At 32.0% G+C, this 20,822-nt stretch overlaps 1 protein-coding gene across 1 annotated transcript; it reads right to left on the bottom strand.

Moving 5' to 3' along the window:
• Positions 1-287: 287 nt before the first annotated feature.
• Positions 288-19,988, bottom strand: LOC147079018 (uncharacterized). Its single transcript, XM_085955711.1, has 12 exons — positions 19,738-19,988; positions 18,897-19,036; positions 17,851-17,910; positions 16,490-16,543; positions 12,860-12,940; positions 12,435-12,560; positions 11,554-11,643; positions 8,067-8,246; positions 2,862-2,978; positions 2,234-2,332; positions 1,654-1,770; positions 288-299 (listed from the first exon to the last, which is right to left on the bottom strand). Exons 1-12 carry the CDS (start codon positions 19,970-19,972, stop codon positions 288-290), a joined length of 1,311 nt encoding a protein of 436 aa, XP_085811837.1. The 5' UTR covers positions 19,973-19,988.
• Positions 19,989-20,822: the final 834 nt, after the last annotated feature.

Here is a 20,822-nt window from a genome sequence, read left to right as displayed (position 1 = left end):
TTATTGATAATTTAACCTCAGTGACTTTAAACAGATGTGGTAAGGTGAAATGTTTCTTTTTTTTAATGGGAAAATTAGAATAAATTATGACTCACCCTTGGGCCAGGAAGGCCATCTAGTCCATCCATCCCGGTACCCCCAAGAATTCTCTACTCCTTCATGACCCGGTAATCCAAAAGGACCCATGCCTCCGTGTTGTTCCTTCAATGGGTAAAAAGTTCACGTTAAACTAAAGACAAACTCTACCCAAGAAATTATGATGTAGATCGATGGCACACATATTTTATTTACATTTCAATCTGGAAATGAACATAAATAGTGTAAGTGAATGCTTCATGTGAAGGAAGATGTTAATTTATAATAGCGATAAGTAAGACGAGACATTTTATTGTTATTTATAGCTTTTCTTTTAAAAATCTTCGTAAGAAGAATTAAAGTTCTTCCTACGCTCTTCCAAAAAAAAACATTCAGAATCAAAGTCAAAGGATTTTTCTAGCTTCCTCAAAATTTCCATTTTAACTAGGTTTCAATTAATTTGACGGGAATGTTCCACATGCCACTAATTGAAGTTTTTCGTTCTACATAATTATTATTTTCCAATTTCCAACAGAGTTTCTCCGAATCGTGATACGCTTTCCACATCTTTTTTAGCGTTATTGTATGGAAATCCTATGTGTAGAGCATCAATCTACCCTTTTTATGGTTATATAAAAACTATATAAAAAAAACAAATAGATAATAATATGTACGGTGTGTGTAGTAAGTTGTTGCACATACAAATAGTAAGATATTTATTCCTAAGTAGTATTTTTATCTAAACGTCGCGTCCCTGGCAGTGTCAACACTACAAATCTGGAATCAATTATACTAATATTGGTTATTATTTATATATAATCTGAAAGTGCGTTCGGGCAGATGTGTGTATTATCTTAATAAAAATATGAAAAAAATTGATTTACATGCATTCCAGGAATGCAAGGTTGTCCTTGATCTCCTTTGTCACCGTGCATTCCACTAAATCCTGGTCGTCCGGCATATCCTATATCTCCTTTTTCTCCCTGAAATTTGGTCTTAGATGATACTTTACATAACCATGTCATGATCTAGTATTGAGATATATTTGAGATAAAAGTGAACTGAAAGCAGACGTCTGAAAGTGTTGATTTTAATAAAGGTTATTATTTATTTATTATATATATATAATCTGAAAGTAAGTTCGTGCAGATGTGGATATATTAACAAACAAAATAAACTTTATGTATTTATTATCTTAATCAGAATGGAAATATGAACAAATTATGAATTACATGCATGCCAGAAATGCCAGGTTGTCCTTTATCTCCTTTGTCACCGTGCATTCCACTAAATCCTGGTCGTCCGGCATATCCTATATCTCCTTTTTCTCCCTGAAATTTGATCTTAGATGATACTTTACATAACCATGTCATGATCTAGTATTGAGATATATTTGAGATAAAAGTGAACTGAAAGCAGACGTCTGAAAGTGTTGATTTTAATAAAGGTTATTATTTATTTATTATATATATAATCTGAAAGTAAGTTCGTGCAGATGTGGATATATTAACAAACAAAATAAACTTTATGTATTTATTATCTTAATAAGAATGGAAATATGAACAAATTATGAATTACATGCATGCCAGGAATGCCAGGTTTTCCTTGATCTCCTTTGTCTCCGTGTATTCCAATATATCCTATATCTCCTTTATTACCCGGATATCCCATTGGTCCCATATCTCCTTTTTCTCCCTGGAATTTGGTTTTAGTTAATGATACTTTACTTAACCATGTCATGCTTTAGTATTGAGATAAATAACTAGCATAAGGTCACTCCACTACCTTTGGTCTATTATCGCTTTTCATTTCTTCCTTTACGCGACACTAAGTGAACTGAAAGCAGACGTCTGAAAGTATTGATTTCAATAGCGTTTATTATTTATATATATATAATCTGGAAAATATGTTTGGGCAATATGTTTTAGATGATATTTTACATAACCATGTCATGATCTAGTATTGAGATATATTTGAGATAAAAGTGAACTGAAAGCAGACGTCTGAAAGTGTTGATTTTAATAAAGGTTATTATTTATTTATTATATATATAATCTGAAAGTAAGTTCGTGCAGATGTGGATATATTAACAAACAAAATAAACTTTATGTATTTATTATCTTAATCAGAATGGAAATATGAACAAATTATGAATTACATGCATGCCAGGAATGCCAGGTTGTCCTTTATCTCCTTTGTCACCGTGTGCTCCAATAAATCCTGGTTGTCCGACATATCCTTTATCTCCTTTTTTTCCCTGAAATTTGGGTTAGATGATACTTTACATAACCATGTCATGATCTAGTATTGAGATAAATAACAAGCATTGGTCTATTGCCACGTTTCACTTCTTCCTTTACGCGACACTAAGTGAACTGAAAGCAGACGTCTGAAAGTGTTGATTTCAATAGTGGTTATTATTTTTTTATATATAATCTGAAAGCCACTGCCAGAGCCAATTTAACTCGTCAAAGCATTATGTTGCATCAGGCCATGGGCGAGTTAACTCGTGCATTTTTGTAAAAATTATAACTTCTGAATAAACTGTTTGTGTATATTATCTAAGCAATATTTATCATTTTAGTATGTAAATATTCACGATAAACTTGAGAAATATTTGGATTTGGTAAGTGCTCACAAATATTTATCATTCTGTTCCTATTTAAAAAATTTTAAGGGATTTATTTTATTCCAAAAATAGCTGGCCTACAGGTGTCCACCTAGTAAAAATTGGCTGGCAGTGAAAAGGCTAATCAAAATGGAAATATGAACAAATTTTGAATTACATGCATGCCAGGAATGCCAGGTTTTCCTTGATCTCCTTTGTCTCCGTGTATTCCAATATATCCTATATCTCCTTTATTACCCGGATATCCCATTGGTCCCATATCTCCTTTTTCTCCCTGGAATTTGGTTTTAGTTAATGATACTTTACTTAACCATGTCATGCTTTAGTATTGAGATAAATAACTAGCATAAGGTCACTCCACTACCTTCGGTCTATTATCGCTTTTCATTTCTTCCTTTACGCGACACTAAGTGAACTGAAAGCAGACGTCTGAAAGTATTGATTTCAATAGCTTTCATTATTTATATATATATATAATCTGGAAAATATGTTTGGGCAGCTATGGATAAATTTCAAACAAAAACAAGTATATCTGTAACGAAATATAAATATTTTTACGCTCCAGTATTGGAGTAAAGGGCAAGCACAAAATTCCACCACTTTCCTCGTCAATTTTATAATTTACAGGATTTTTTTTCCTAATTTTTCATTTTCTATGTCTGGATTTATAAGAGTGCACTAGTAAATATTTTTAAAATTGCCAATCATTGTGCCAGATTTCAATAATTGCTTTCTTTGTAAAATTAAACTATTAAAAATTCCAAATTAGTAGGTAAAATACTTTAATGTGATACAATAAAATTGGAAGTACCTAGTCACTAAATACCACTAGTTAACGAGCTTGGTAAAGCAGAGTCATGGAGATGGCTTCATCTAGATTTTTAGTCTAAATGATTTATGGAATATTTAATAAATTAAAATCCTCTAAATATTTTATAATAATATATCCAATCTTATGGTCATGCATCCTTTTTTGATTATAAGTATATAAAAATGGTAGTAAACAACTCTTTGTCTAGCAATTCCTGGCCATCCTGGAGGACCAGAGATTCCTGGATAACCTTTCTCAACAATCAGTCCAGGAAATCCTATCGGACCAGGATTTTCTGTTTTTTCCAGGCTCCTTTTAGATAAATTTAAACTGCAATTAGTAATGCAGAATATTATGGATATTGTTAATTATTTAAAGAAGTGCTAAAAACAAATGTTATTTTTTGTTTCTCACTTTAATATTTTTGAGAGTATTTGCTAACAGGCCTAATCCAGCTGATTCTAAATCCTTAAACAAAAAAGATAATAATTTATAAATGATGACCACTTCCATCTTATCACTAAAAGGTCATTGAGATTATTAATTTAGATATCTTACAAACCACCACTTTTTTCTCATTATAGTACTTAAAGTACAATCTTATAAGTGTATATGTAGGGCCGGAAATAAGGAATGTACAAGCAAGGTTACCTAGGTACTCTTACAACAAATTAAAATATAATTGCTAACTGCGAAAACCTTTCATTTATAAATTCGATTGATTGATAGAAATTGACTTGTGAATAATGGAATAGCTGTTAATTGTAAGCTATAAAAACAATGAAAGTGTCATTGCTATTGAACCATTAGATACTATAAATGTACATGACTACGATTATGACACAGAACAATTTTTAAAAATGTATAATATTTCGATCAGCAACCATTTAATAAATTAATATAATGGTATATTATTCTACACCTACCTACATATTTTTGGTGACTCTATAAAGCTTATAAGGTATGGACATCTTCATTTTGAAAGCAGAACATAAATATTGCAAAACTCGCAAGTAACTACCTAGGTATTTACCTAGCAGTATAGTGTTATTTTGTAACTACTAATTAAAACTTTTATTATGTGGAAGAATATTTTCTAATAATACATAGGTACATTTTCAAATTTTTAATTTGAAAAAGTGACTCAGTTATTTTAAAATAAATGACAATAATAAAAAGTGAAAGTATGACATTTGTTTTTAAAACAAATAAAAATGCAGTAAACTGCCATATCGCTCGAGCTTTCATTTATTATTTACGCCAATTGATGTCACTACTGTAATATTTGTTATAAAAAATAATCAAACGCGAAATAGCGTCTTTAATTTAGAGGCCTAGAGTTACAAAACCCGCTCTGGGCGATTTTTCAAAAAAAAATAAAATAGTTTTGATTGTACGCAGGGGCTCTTTCGTAAGATCTATCTTCTGTTCTAGGCGAGAGTTTTAAATTTCTCTCTGTTTCTTCAAAAAGTCAAAATAGATATCGAGGTGACTGATTAAACCCGCTCTGAAAATAAATTTGTTCTGGTAAAACCCTCTCTGCGTAACCGGCCAATCAGACGCCGCGATTTAATTAATGACTCTTCTCGAATGCTTTAATCACCGTACAAACCGTCAACGCGATAAGTGAGGAAGGTCGTAATTTTGCTCCGACTATTTTACTATTTTTTATTTTAAATAATGAATATTTCCAATCGAATTCGAATCTCAACTAGGACAATCAAGGAGGGGTTTGAGAAATCCAGCTGCGTGGAAATATAACCTGTTACCTCAAGAAACGTATTTAAAAATTGGCTGTATTTTGCTGTATTGTTATGAATAATCCAGTGGTACCTCATATTATTTTGTAGTTTCACCTGTTTTTTTTTGTTGTCATTTATATTAAATAATCTGTGTGCTATAATAAACTATCATAAGAATCTCAAGTACACGTTTTTAACATTATTTGATTTGACGTGTCAAAAATATAATTAAAGGAAAACAATTTTCTGTCGGGGAGATGCTTTTTGTTTGATAATGTTTACTATACAAATGATAGATTTAGTAGATAGGTTATGTTATGTTACGTTAGGTTATTTTTTTTCATATCCCCAGACAAAAAAAGATATTCCTTATCATTATATACACGGGACAAGTTGTTTTCGTCATAAAATTGTATCATTCGTTAATATGAATGAAAATGAATTTTAATTCTTACCAATGTTTATTAATGTATATAATGTAGAAATGCCGTTATTTTTATAATGCGTTTTGCAATAAATTTAAGAAATCCCACGTTTACTATTTATTACCTATTTGTATGTAAAAATTAGTCCTTTATTTGTCGGATTTGGTGTTCTGAATTTAATGCTATAAAATATCTAATATACCTAAGTAGATTTTAAATAATATCGCTTGAAATTATTATCATTTTATTTTTAAATTTAATAAATAGGTTGGTAGGTAATGGTGGGTTTCCCACATATAAAAAAATATAAGAATAGAAAAGTTCAAAACCTACCCAGTAACAAAACATATGAATCTGGTTATATTACACAATTATACAACTAAATAGTGTAAACCAATGTTTTGTACCACTGGTGCAGTAGTATGTTTCCAAATCAACTTAACATTTCAGTCATGAAAAGCAAAACGACGATCGTTGTTAGCATTTCTGGCCATTATCAAAAACAACGATATATCGTTGCGTAGCATTCTAAGGGTTAAATGTCGGTAATTTATTCCGCTGGGCTATTTCATAATATATGCTATTGATATTATTAAATTTGTTATTGTTATTCTAAATAAATATAAATGCTTTGTACCAACAAAAAGCATTTTATTTTCAAGACAAGTGCATACTACTATTTAAAAAAAAATATTACATACCAATATAACAGCTAAATATGTAGGTGAAATGCGAAAATTATACAGCTGCCAGTAGGTAAGAATGGCTGCAAAATATTTTCTAGACAAAGTGAATAAAATTCAAAAATATATTACATAATTAAAATATTTACGGACCGCTACTGAACTATAATCTCCTGTCGACAATGTACCACTGCGACTGACAAAAACCGCTCTAGGGATAATTAAAATGCATTTATTTATTATAAATTAACTTTAATATTTTATCAGCACATTCTGTCCACTATAGAAAAATGAAAATAAAGTTTTATTCATACAAAATATATATATATATATATATATATATAAACAATACTACAGATTGTTGCTGAAAAGCAACACCGTGCAATTCAGTGTTAAAGTTGGCTGTTTATTATATGAATGTAGTCCAAATTATAACATTAAGATCAAAATTAAGATGCCAACTTTAAAAAAAAAAATTAACCGATGTGTTCATCTTATATACAATCGATATATAATTCTGGGCACTCAACAAAGAGTTATCAATTAAAGCCATACTAATTAATTTACAGTCTAAATTTTCATATGCAATATACTGATCTGATACTGGCTGATCGGGTCTAGGACGATTTGGCACCGCGAACTGGCCTCCGGCGATTGGCCTCCAGTAATTGGACGCCGGTACAATCGGACGCTAGCCCAATTGGATGCCGACCCAATTCAACGCCGACCCAATTGGCTTCCGGGAGGATTGGACGCCGCACAGTTGAATTAAATGCGCAAAGGAATAGACGTACGTTCCGATTTGTTAGAGTAAATAAGCAAGTCAGTTAAATATGCTTCTATCTTCTCAGTAGTTGTACCTTATACATTTCGCGCTTGACACATTTTTAATATAGATTGAGAATAATTATTATGCTTATGATGTTTATTAAAAGAAAATAATTCTTCCCTCGCTAAAACTTAAAGATGTAACTTATGGATTGCAATACCGAATGAAAATACTGATACCGGTAATTCGGTATTTTCAATAGAATACCGGTATTTTTGAAAAATATAAAAAAACAAATACTAAAAATATATATTTTATAAAAATCTCTTTCAAATAATAATATTGCATGGCAAAAATATCTAAATAAGTAATAATATAAAAATAGGTAAATATAGGTAAAGGCAAGATATGGTAGAGATACGGATGTTTACAAATACCTTGAATTATTGTTACTTTCTTTCTTTGTCACCAAGGTCAAAACCCAACGGAAATAAACCAGACGGACAAAAAAATACAGTCCTCCTAAACGTTATATATTAATTAATAGATTTTATATCCACTTTCAATACCAAATATCGCTATTGTCTGATTTTTAAAACCAATATTTAATATTGAGATACCGGTTTTGAAATACCGGTATTTCAATCCTTAGACTGAATTACTTTAGGGCATTTCTTTTAAAATACCGTATTCTAAACTTTAAAACTAATTAATTTTTTTTCGATTTATGGGTGTTATAATGAGAATTGTGCCTTTTTTTTAGCATTGTCGTCTAGTTGTGGGTCCTATTAAGCTTAATATTTAAATAAGTGGGGTTATACGTTAAGTGGCCGATTGTGGGACGCACAATACATTACGAGTAGTTAAATTGAAAGTGAAATTTGAAGTATCACACACATATATATTGTAGATAGAAATTAAGTAATGCTAACTTGTGGTCCTGGTGCTCCTTGGGGTCCAAGCGATCCTTGAAATCCCTGTAGCCCCATCGCACCAGAATTTCCTTGAGGCCCTTGCGGTCCAGAAGATCCTTGATCTCCCTTAATTCCTGGAAGGCCATTAATACTGGCATCTCCTGGTTGCCCCGGAACACCCATAGATCCTTGCTGACCCTATTTATTGAATGTATTTTTTATGATTGTCACAACGCATTTGATTTTGTCAATAAAGGATTATATATTTTTACTAAAATGCACGTGTAAATATAATTCATAATTCCGGGATATGGTTTGGCTTCCTACGACAACTCTTTACATGTTTCCATCCGTAGTGACCGCTTTTTAGGTAAGTATCTTCTGCAAGCATATTATGGCTATCGGTGACTCCGTCTAGTCTGCGATTTTTTGGTCTGTCTCTTCTGAAATAATATGTTGCCGGGTACTCTTTTGCCGGCTCCTTAAAAATCGTAAGATGCATTTGAAATAGTCAGTATAATAACCTAATCTTTGTTGATTAACACATAAGATACATTTTATTACTTTTCCAATCGATCACATTTATTGTATAATTACAGGGCTCGGAATGAAATAGAGCGCACTGGAAGTCAAACGAATAAAGCAACAAGCATGCAAACTAGTAGAGCAGAAAGAACAAATGAACAAATCCGACAAGATAACGAAAATGTGCGTGTGAGCATGTTGCAATTGCATGCATCTCAATCACAAGAGGCACGAGCTGAGCGAAATCAACAACGGTAATCGGAACGAAGACAAGCGCGCCGGTTCGTAGTTAACACACGCAGAGCAGAGCAGAGCAGAGCAATTGACTGACAACGTCAACAAGTAGGCGGCTCTCGTGGTGCAGTGCGTAAGGCGCTTGCCTTCCGCCTGAGAGTTTTTGGGTTCAATTCCCGGTCAGGACACACAATATTTATGTGTTTGTCTCAAAGCCTGGGTGTTTGTGATTGTTCAAAAATTACTAACAACCACCTTGTACGAAAAAGCAAAGACATGGTTAATAATAATTCAAAAAAAAAAAAAACGTCAACAAGTACATCGAGCATTTACATCTGTTTCGTTCATTTGTCTCGCATTCGAGTACGAGCCAGATATTAAATATTCCGCTCATCCGAAAATGCTGATTGGTGCTATGGACAAATAATGTCAGCCGGGATGTGTTGCGCATCAGGAAAAGTGCAATTACCAGATATTGAGACACCACCAGAACCATTGAACGGTTTACTCAACGGTACGGATCCAGATTTAAACCTGTTCCTGAAGTCCATTTGCACATTCAATTCTTGCTTCCAAATGACTTCGTTCGGAGCAACAGAAATAGTTCACAATACTGCGACAAATGGTCAACAATTCCATTCAACGTTCAAAATCAAAGGCCAAGTGTACCACAAGTAGGCTCATTGCTGCCAATGCCAAACGAACCTCATAATTTTTTACAAATCTACTTTATGGGCGGTGAGGACACCAATCGTGTGAATGTACGTTGCGGCTACAATAACCTCAATTCGCTTAATGCTAGACACATCCTCGGCAAACTAGACGCCCTAAAAAATGAGCACAATGAATTATTGAAATTCTTCAAATCACAGATGCACGAATTGCAAAGTGACACTGAGCAGGACAAGGTGGATTCTTTTTTTTTGGATGCACCAGGTGGAACTGGCTAATCATTTCTCATTTCGCTAATTCTCGCCAAAATACGATCAAATAATGGCATCGAATTGGCCGTTGCATCATCTGGCATTGCAGCAACTTTATTGGATGGAAGCAGAACAGCTCATTCAGCATTTAAGCTACCACTGAATATTCAAAATAACCCAGACGCAGTGTGCAACATAAAAAAACAATTGTCCGTGGCCACAGTGCTGAAACAATGCAAAATTATCATCTGGGATGAATGCACTATGGCACACAAACATTATCTTGAGGCGTTGACAGAACACTCAAAGATATAAAAAACAACGACAAACTATTCGGCGATACTCTGTTACTCCTTTCAGGTGATTTTAAACAAACACTTCCCATCATTCCACGTTCAACGTACGCTGATGAGATCAACGCTTACTTGAAATCATCGCCACTGTGGCGTAATGTTGAAAAAGTCAAGCTAAAAATAAATATGCGCGTCCGAATGCTACAAGATCCATTCGCTGACGTCATTTTAGAACCAATTGTTAGATATCGACGGTGAAAAAGTTGCTGTCTATGAAAATACTGAATGCATTAAATTGCCCACTAATTTCTGCACAATCGTTGATTCGCAAAATGCTCTCATTGACCGCATATTTCCCGATGTACGCACACAATACATAAATCATGCGTGGCTGGCAGAAAGAGCCATTTTGGCAGCAAAAAATGTAGACGTCGACGATTTAAACTTCAAGATACAGCAGTCGTTGCCAGGCGACTTGGTATCATACAAATCGATCGATACAGTTTGCGATGCCAACGAAACTGTAAATTATCCAACAGAATTTTTGAACTCACACAGGCATGTCAACACACCTCCGACTGAAAGTTGAATCTCCGGTTATTTTACTTCAGAATTTGTACCCACTACGGCTATGCAATGGCACGCGATTGTTCATTAAAAAAATGATAAAAAAATTATCGAAGCCACCATTTTGAATGGCAAATTCCGAGCCGAAAATGTTTTGCTGCCACGAATTCCAATGATTCTCACAGGCGTGCCAATTGAATTCAAACGCGTTCAATTTCCTATTAGATTGGCATTCACAATAACAATCAATAAGTTGCAAGGCCAAACGATGTCTGTTTGCGGTTTAAATTTGGGCACACCGTGTTTTTCACACGGACAATTATACGTGGCATGTTCTCTCGTAGGCAAACCATCGAGCTTATCTGTGTTGGCTAAAGACTAAGAAAGCTAAAGAAAGTTGGCTAAGAGGCGTCTAATTTCAAAAAGCGATAAGTCCACATTTTGTCAAAATCGAGAAAAAAATACGCACGTATTCGTTGTATAATTTTACTCAATATGTATTGATCTATAAATTCCAAAACGCGACAAAACCCTACGAAAAAAAATATTTTAAGTCTCGATTTATTACAAAAAGCGCGAAGTCCGTGTTTCATATTATATAAAGCTTGATTGATTTTGCGCGTGTTTAAGTCAACCAATAAGGGAACGATCAATATTAAAAAGGGCGTCTCCCATGCTGTAGCATCTGGTAAACTCGTGACAATGCCACGGAAATATGTACCTTATGCTTAATTTTATTTTGCCTATATTTATTACATTTAAGAGTTTATCGGCTGAAACAAATTGCTATTTGGTTTTAATTTAGACATATAATACAACAGAAAAAACAATCTCACGTTTAAAACAAATAATTGAAGCTTGAAACATAAAAACGTTCTTTCCCGAAAATATTGAATTGTGGACTTGTCGCTTTTTGTAATTAGACGCCTCGTATTAACAATTTAAATTATCATTATTACTTGCCTTTACACCAGTCCAACCTATTATTCCTTGATCGCCCTTATCTCCATGCTCTCCTTTAATTCCTACTGGTCCAGGAATTCCTTGATCACCCTTTAACCCAAAAAATCCTGTTATACCCGCATTTCCTTTCTCTCCCTTCAATGAATGAAAAAATAACAATTTTCATCAAAGTCAAAACGCATCAAAAAATAATATCGATACGCATTTTTCCTACAAAGTATTATTTATTTATATATTCCAGTTTAATAATAATGATTATTATAATATTGATTATTATAATATTATAGATACGAGAGCTTGTGATTTCTCGACTCTTTTTATTTCTCGAGATTCGATAATAATTCTCGATATCATTAATATTTGTTTTCTCAAGAAAAAGAGATTGGTATTCTTGATTTCTCAAGAGCTTTCGAGATTATTTTTCTATGTTTTTTAGATCTTATGGCAAAAAAAATACCGATAAATCATTCAATAAATTCCGCTCAATGTGAAAGTCGATAGCATTATTTTTTATAACCTGCAGCAAAAATTTGTTTTTCGGGAATTTTAAAAAATTCCATTCAGAATCAATGACAAAACCTTTTTTAACCTAGAAATTAAATTTTCTTGAGAAATTATCTGTTATCGTTTAAGCAGCGGTTGCAATCGGCAGTTTAGCTTAGTGATGATTTTACGACTTCTCAAGAATCTCGTCGATGGTTTCTTGAGATTCAAGATAGACAGGCCTTTTCTGATAATTTTTAGAGAAATCTCGATACGAGATTCACAATCTCTATGTACAATTAATTTATCCGTGGTGAGTTTAGACAGATCTTCATAAATGAAATAAATGCCTTTTTATTTCCAAAATGAAATAGAAAGAAGAATATATTTCAACTTACTTGCATACCAGGACTGCCAACTGTTCCTTGATTTCCCTTATCTCCAGATACTCCCTTAATACCTTGTGGTCCAGTTAATCCCATATATCCAGGATAACCTGGAAACCCATGTAGACCTATGTCTCCCTTTACTCCCTTTAATTAGTGATCGATAAGTTAATAAAAGCACAATAAAAATAAAAAAAATATTCGAAATAACAATATAAGTTATATTATAAGTCAATGTTCACTCAAGAAATAAATAAATAATTTATTTTAACAATATATTTTATAATATAGCTCAATGTTATAGTTAATGTCTGCAAGCCGCCTGTCTGTATTTATGATAATTCAATAATAGCTAACAAACTTCTCAACCAATATTGCTGAAACTTGCACAGCAAGAAAACAAGCTAGTATTTATGAAAAAAATAACATTTACTAACCTTTAGACCAGGAGGTCCACTGTTTCCATAGACACCAGGTGTACCATCTCTTCCTGTATCACCTTTATCACCTTTGATTCCCTAAAATAGTCGTTTCAATAATTATTTACAAAATAATAATGGTTATAAAATAGTAATATTTTTCCATGATGTCAAATTTTACCTCTATCATGTCAGGTAATTTACCAGCAATAATTATTTAAGTAGAAATTACGATCTCAAGATTCTTTTTTCTGCATCTAATAATATTATTATAATATTGTCACAATTGTATTGGATCTCATAGCTGACGGCTTATTTGCATTACATTATTATTTATCAACAATTTATTTCCTAAATATTTATTAATTAAAAACATCTAGTGGTTTGAGGTTAAAACTATGTTTTTAATAAATTAATTATTAAAACAATTCAAAATAATAACTTCACAAAGTTACCATGTCGTCAGAAAAGTTTTTTTTTATTAGGAAATTTTTATTAGAATATGCCCGACGACTAGTTTTAGTTGAGGTAGTGACGGAGCCGTCTAATGTGTTGGCTGCAATCACCAACACCTCACGCAATTCGGTGGATTCTCCTAACAAATTGTCTGGAATAATGTCCAGACATACTCTGAAGGCGATTCCACCGACTGCAAAAAAACAATATCCATCGCGAGTCTGCCAAGTATGTGCTGCAGATAAGAGGCGACGAGAGACCAGGTACCTTTGTAAAGAGTGCAATGTGCCTCTTCACAAAGGATCTTGCTGGCAAGCATACCATACTAAAAATGAATATTGATTAAATTGTAAAAAAATCTGAGTTTTATTCCAATATTCCCATAAATATATCTTTTGTAAGTATTTTAGTACAACACTATGTGATGAAAGATTTTTCTGAAATCATGCCGGTGTGGTAGGGTTTTCTATTTTTTTGCCGGTATTGAAAGGGTTAAATAATCAATTTCAATCAAAACATTTATTGTAAGATGAAGAGATTTTAATACTGCTATCAATAAATTGAAAAATTTCAGACTTACGAGTAATTAGTAAGAAGAAACTACATTATATTATACATATTGCGTTCTTCTCAATAGTATAGTAAATATCACATACTTACATATAAAATAGATAGTTTTTTTTTTTTTTTAGAATTATTAAAAACCATGTCCTTGCTTTTTCGTACAAGGTGGTTGATAGTAATTTTGAACAATCACAAACACCCAAGCTTTGAGAAAAACACATAAATGTTTTTGTCATGACCGGAAATCGAACCCAGAACTCTCGGGTGGAAGGCCAGCGCCTTAGCCACTGCACCACAAGAGCCGCCTTAAAATAGATAGTTATATTGATTCAGTAATAATAATTGTATTATTTTTATACTAAGGTAGGTAAATGAAATTTGTGTGACATCTAATACAAGTTATTAAAAATTAATGATATTAGTTAGTTAGTTATTAAAAATTACAGTAACCTTTCTTCTTCTTTTATATCATTAGTAGCTATTAATACTCAATAAAAATTAAATTGCAATAATGTTTTTTTTAATAATTATAATAAATATACTTATTGTCAAATATAGACGATTATGACCTTTTTATGACACAATTAGGTACAATAAGTAAGTACCTGCTACTTTTTCCATTTTTGTACATGATAAAAATAATATTGTTTTATTTCCCCACAGAGATTATTTGTTAAATAATAATTTTAGCATATTTTAAGTTATTCATTAGTATAAAGTACTTACGAATTTTAAAAATAAAGTATCATTTTTGCTCCTAAGCAAAGCATATTTTGGACATCTTAAAAGACATTATGAGAAATAGTTTTTACATTTTTTCAATCTAATGGGATCTTCCCCCATTGAATAAATATAACGTACTCGTATTATAACACAATAATCTAAATGTATGAAAAATAAGACCATCCTGCAGTGGCCAGCGCTCGAAATGGAATATTTTACGAACCGGAGCGCTCAATATTTTATGAAAATGTTAACATGGTTATCTAATTGTTTGTGTATTTTTTTTAAAAAATAAGTGTGTTATGCCGTGTCCACATTGGCAACAAGTTGCCGGCAACCTCATTAAATTTCGATTAAAATAATTTTTGGTCAAACAAATTTTGATATTTATCGTGAAATTTAATGAGGTTACCAGTGTGGACAAAACTTTTAGATTTCCACGTTAAATGGCAAATCTAGCGCACTGTCAAATTAATATGTCCACGAGACGGAGCGATAATTTTGGTGATTTTACGAACCGGAACGGCGCTCCGGTGCGTTCCGGTCCATTTCAAGCCCTGGCAGTGGCGATGGGTGGAGGTAGGGTAGATCCACTATAGATAGTACAGACTAAACTTTGTTAGTTATACGTATTTGTTTACATTGAACTAAGACTACAATTTACAAATGGTGTTCGTTAGTTTTTAAAATTCAATTAAACCCTGGTAAAACCAAGCCATAATACGCATCTGTCTATAAATTTTTTTAAATTATGCATTAAATCATACATCATTTTGGATATTTAATAGATAGAATAATATTGTTTACTACTATTGTTTGGTTAAGGCAGGGTTAACGAATTATAAAAAAACTAACCAACAACATTTGTAATATGTTTTCTTGGTTCGACGAAAACAAATAAAAAGTATGCATGAAAAAGTGCATATTAGGTATATTCTATGAAAATGTCAATAGTAGCAATCGGCGATTGCCAGGTGTTTTGCTAGGCCTATCAGTCTGAAGTGGTGTCAGACGATATTGTGAAGGCCAAACTCCAGAATAGACTACGCATATGACGCCAAATTTATATTGGCAGTGACGACTTGCAAATAGTAAACCTGATAAATCAGCGAAACGTTAACCTTCTTTTGAAGTTAAGCGCCCTCCACCGAAACTCGCCCCGCACCACACTCGGTCTTAATCAAGCGTATTACAGGACCCTACAATTGGTGATGTGAAGCATCTGAAACATTTGGACAGGGAGTGTCCTGTGAGAAGATGCCCAAGATTTAGGTTGCTACGCTTAAAGTGAGCTTTGACTGAGTTTATTTTAATGCAAAGTGCAAGGAAGAGAAAAACACATAGAATTTACGAAAAGAAAATGTCTGAGGTGAATGAAAATCCACCCCGAAGGGAAAACTATGGCACCGTCTATGCAAACTTCACAATTATATTAATATCCAACACCACCAAGCCGTCTGCAAGACCTAGCGAGACAGACTGGCCACCGCCAGCTGACTTTGCTAGTATGTAATTAATAAATGATAATTTAATCGTCATTTAGTCTATGCTTTTCAAGTTTTTAATCATTTATTCCACTTTATGGCACTGTAGCTAATTACGTATCAATTTGACTAGAAAAAAAATAATATTTCTATAAAATTAGTGAAAACTGTCTGACACCTACCTTAGTGTCTACAGATGAGAAAATATTTTGAAAAAATCGACTCGTTTTAAAAATGGCGACGGCTATTTTCTTAATTTGTTCCCGAAAGTAATATGACAGAAGGACAAGGCCCTTTTATCGCTCCTACTATGGACTATAATATCATATATTAGATAATCGATATTAATAATTATATAGAGGTTTACTCTCATATATTATTATGTCATAAATGATAAAATAAGAAATAGTTTCTTACTTACTTTAATATGTTTGAGAGCCTCTGCTAACAACCCTAATTCAGCTGCTTTCAAATCCTTCAAAAAAAAAATTTGCAAATTTTATTAAAACTACAGCTGTATGCGATTTTTATAATTAGTACCGACCGAGAACAAAAAAATTTAGTATCGCCTCTCGTCTTTTCCTTTTACGATAAGCCTACAACACAGTATTATTATGGACACCGCTATGATGTGTCAGTAAAATCACCAATTGTATTCAGATAAATGTAATTAAGGCACCCATATATTAATATTTTTCTAGATCATTTCTAAGGATTTAAAATATATATATTGTATTTTCAATAAAAATACTTTTAAATTATTATATTTAATGTGTCTAATTTATCATATTACACCAAAGTACTCATATTATATTTAACAAAATTAATCCAATAATCAAGTTATCATTCATGATGTGGAAAGATTTGGTGGTATACTTACTATTAGACCGTTTGGAACCATGCATTATTATCAATAGTAATATAATGTTATCTGACAAAACTGACAGCGAATGTAAAATTGAAATGGGAAAATACTATTAAAAAAGTACTTTACTAGCTAGTTTTTTTTATTTAGTAACGATGAGATATACTAACATCTATCGAGATAAAATAAAATTTATGGTCTTAGTCGATATAAAACTTTTCAATAAAGGTATTCACAAATAATCGTTTAGTTGAATAATCGTTCCTCGCATACATACTGTGTTTGTCCACAATACACATAAAACTATCAAAATAACAAAACCATACTATCATGTATTATTAAAATATACATGAAACAATAGACAACCATAAAAACAGATTTATATTTATTAATCAATGTGTCTGTATAAAAACTAAACTTAATACAAAATCAAAATATAATTAAAACAACGAACAACTACAAACAGTGATCCCGAAGGAAAGTGATGAACAACTATAGAGATTCCATTATGATTTTAAAATCCGGGAATATAGGTTGGTTGGAGTGGAAAAAAATATATGGACAATACAACATTGCTTTTTGAGTTTCATGGAAGCTCTTGTGTTTGTAAGTGGATTATTATTTGATTTTTATTGTGAAAAAAACCCTCAAATGTCAATGTGATCAAAGTTTAATTATTTTCTATCAAAAGTGTCAATCTAGTCGTGAAGGAAACATATTAACTTGCAATTGTCTGCTCACAGTATATAAAAAGAACCCTTATTTTGTTCTACAGAAAATGTTTATAATTATTCATATAGATTTTAACAAGTCCAGAGATGGGAATTTCTCTTTGTCGAGAATTAAACAGTCTTATGTTTATTGTTATGTAGTTTATATATAATATTTAAGATTTTTTTTGACAATCAATTTCATACCTTAATATTAGCGAGTTCATCGTCTGATTTTTTCGCCTCTCGGACTTGTCTTTTTAATGCCTGCAAAACATATTTTGACGGTATGTAATATAATAAATATTAAAACCTATAATAATAAGTCTACAATTGAACCATATATGTATAGGGTTTAACAATTTTTTCGTTTTTATTTAACACTAGCGAGTACCCAGCATGCGTTGCAATGCCACCCACAGAAAGAAAGTGTTTGTATTTTAATTCTGTTTATTGAAGTGCTTGTAGATAGACAATATTTTTGTTTTTCCGTCTAGTTTATACACGAATAAATTAGAAGATTTTCCAACGCGTGAGTAGGCCACATACAGCTGTCCATGTGAGCGGCATAGATTTTCTAAATTTGGTATAGGAACGCATACGAATAGAAAAAGATAGAATAGAAGAAGAAGAAGAAGAAAAAAATGCTTGTACTAATTTAGAAACCTTCGCGGGCGTGCGCACAACAACTCACTAAAGTTTTATTGCAATCGGATGAATAGTATAGGAACGCATACGAATAAAAGAAGATAGAATTACGAAGAAGAAGATGGTTGTACTAATACAGAAACATTTGCAGGTGTAGGCACAACAACTGACGAAAGTTTCATCGCAATCGGATGAATGGCATAGGAACGCATACGGGACAGGTAAACAAACATTAATTTTTATATATATAGATACTCTATTCTCAGGTATTCTAGTTATAAGAAATATTGCTATAGTATACCATAATTTGTTACATATAAATAGGCAATAAGTCACAGAGCATCTCAAAGAGCATATACTTTGAAATCACTGACCATTCTAGTAGCGAAAACACATCAGGTAACTAAAATTTGGTCGAAAAAGCTTACATGCGCAAACCGGTTTGTATCGGGAAGCCCGTGTATATGGCCGGGAAAACTGTAGCTCACGCAAATCGAAAAGCGCTGTAAAAGTAGTTTGCACCAACTATACCGCGCAAGCAAGTCGCTGCCATCTAAGTGGTGCAATAGTCACATTTAAATATTGTTAATAAAGACTTTGCTTACCCCTTTTCCGTTAACATAACGTTTATTTTTGTGTGAAGCGACCATTCTGGCAAACATAAAATTATTATTTTGATCGTTCAAATCTTGATTTATTTTAGTATAGTATGGTTCTATTCGTTCTCCCTTATCACCCTTTTCTCCTGAAATAAATTTAATGAAACATATTTAGGTGGATAATTAAGTGTATGTTATTATCACATTGGATTTATTATATTTTACCTGATCTTATTTTCATCACAGGCATATTTATAACCAAATATGAAATGGCGGGCAAATAAAATAATATGTAAGAATATGTACTACATATATATTTGGCAAATACATAACCGTTTTATTTTACTCTATGTGCTCCTCTCTCCTATGGGTACTCTTAATTATTTAAAATCATCTAAATTTTGTCAAAAAACATTTAAGTGCATGGCAACCCAAGACTTGGGTAACTGCTCCTGAGATATTAACGGTCATAAAACATGATACTTCTAAACGAAACGTAGAGTCCTGTGGTACTACCGACTAAGACCGGTGTGGTGCAGGGCGAATGTGATTTGGTGGGGCCATTAGTTTCAATATTAACAGTAGAAACGCTATAATATTAATTCCGCTATGTGACGACTATGATATTATTTATTCCATCATATAATCCAATTCAAAGTTAAATGCAACAAAAACGTGGGAAAAGGGAGATTTTCTTGACTATGCAATCTTCGCAAGATTTGGGTATCAGATATGACTGGTCCAGAATGGGAAAGTTTACTGCAATTTTATCAACCAACCAAAAAGAGAAATATAAGGTAATATAGATAATTTTATTCAGATTAGATTTGAAAATATTGTAACAAACCTTTTAAGCCATTGCAGTTTGGTATCTTTAAAACTGTTCCGCTCTTCTCAACTGTTTCCTCTTTTAAAGTTTTCACCTCTTGCCAGCCACTTGGCATTGAATATATTCCAATATTTTTGCCATTATTAATAATGTTCATTCTTTTCTGAATTCTGGTAAATAATTCATTTTCAAATTTGGTCCTAAGGAGATCACTTGATACCAAAAATTGTTTGTCTTCTAATATTTGCTTCATTTCACTCAGTTCTCTTTGCAACGTACCACATCTCAACGTGGCATAAAAACTTAAAATAGCACACAAACTCCACAATATTTTATTGAATTTACCATTGTCTAAATAATATTTTTCTTCAAACTTTTGCTGACTTAATAAAACATCACTCTGATTTTCGATTACCTTGTTTGGATTATTTTTATACATTGTTAATAATATGGTTACACTTTGGATATACTTAATACATTAATATATTATTTTTTATAATATCAATTAGAAATAAATGGGTTTTACTCTTGTTTCATTACATTCAGTAGCTATCGACTAATAGAATATTAATTAAGTCACGTCGAGTCATGGATTTTATATTGTTATATTAGTATTTATCTCGTTGACCTTTAGTTTTTTATCTGCTCAGTTGTTTTTAATTATTGTGGTAATTTAGAGATAAACATATACAAACAAACAGGGTTACATCAAGGATGCTTTCCGCCCTCCAATCAATAAGCATATTTAGGAAAATTGAAGAAATGTGTAAGTACATTATAACAAATCTGATATTTTATTTTTATTACAAAAAATATTCTGATTTATAAAATTTATATGCATATTAATATCAAAACATGAAGTGATTTAAAATTATTATGTTGATGTACACAATATTATATGAAATTTAATATGCAGGTGACTTACTTATTTACCTTTTGCCATACAAATATTTATTATTTCCTATAATATTTTATTTGTATACAATTATACTGACCTATTGAGATATCCCGAGTTTTGTGCTAGCTCAGGGTATTGGTTGAACTTAGGATTCACAAAAATGAATCAAATAAAAGTCCTTGTTTTTTGGTAATCACGTGGCTTT

This window comes from Rhyacophila brunnea, unplaced genomic scaffold (assembly GCF_057557595.1).
Source record: "Rhyacophila brunnea isolate RB1 unplaced genomic scaffold, BYU_Rbru_1.0 scaffold_10, whole genome shotgun sequence".
Taxonomy (NCBI): Eukaryota; Metazoa; Arthropoda; class Insecta; order Trichoptera; family Rhyacophilidae; genus Rhyacophila; species Rhyacophila brunnea.
Note: the sequence above shows the minus strand (reverse complement) of the source record. Positions and strands in the feature narration are given on the sequence as shown.

Bases quoted from the DNA above. Each gene is read 5' to 3' on its own strand.
- LOC147079018 (XM_085955711.1), bottom strand. From the start codon at position 19,972: ATGAAGCAAATATTAGAAGACAAACAATTTTTGGTATCAAGTGATCTC. The intron at 12,941-16,489 runs GTAAGTAAGAAA...CGACTATTTTAG, and splicing joins AGGCTCTCAAACATATTAAA to GGAATCAAAGGTGATAAAGG. The intron at 11,644-12,434 runs GTAAGTTGAAAT...TTTGGGTTAAAG, and splicing joins TTGGCAGTCCTGGTATGCAA to GGTGATCAAGGAATTCCTGG.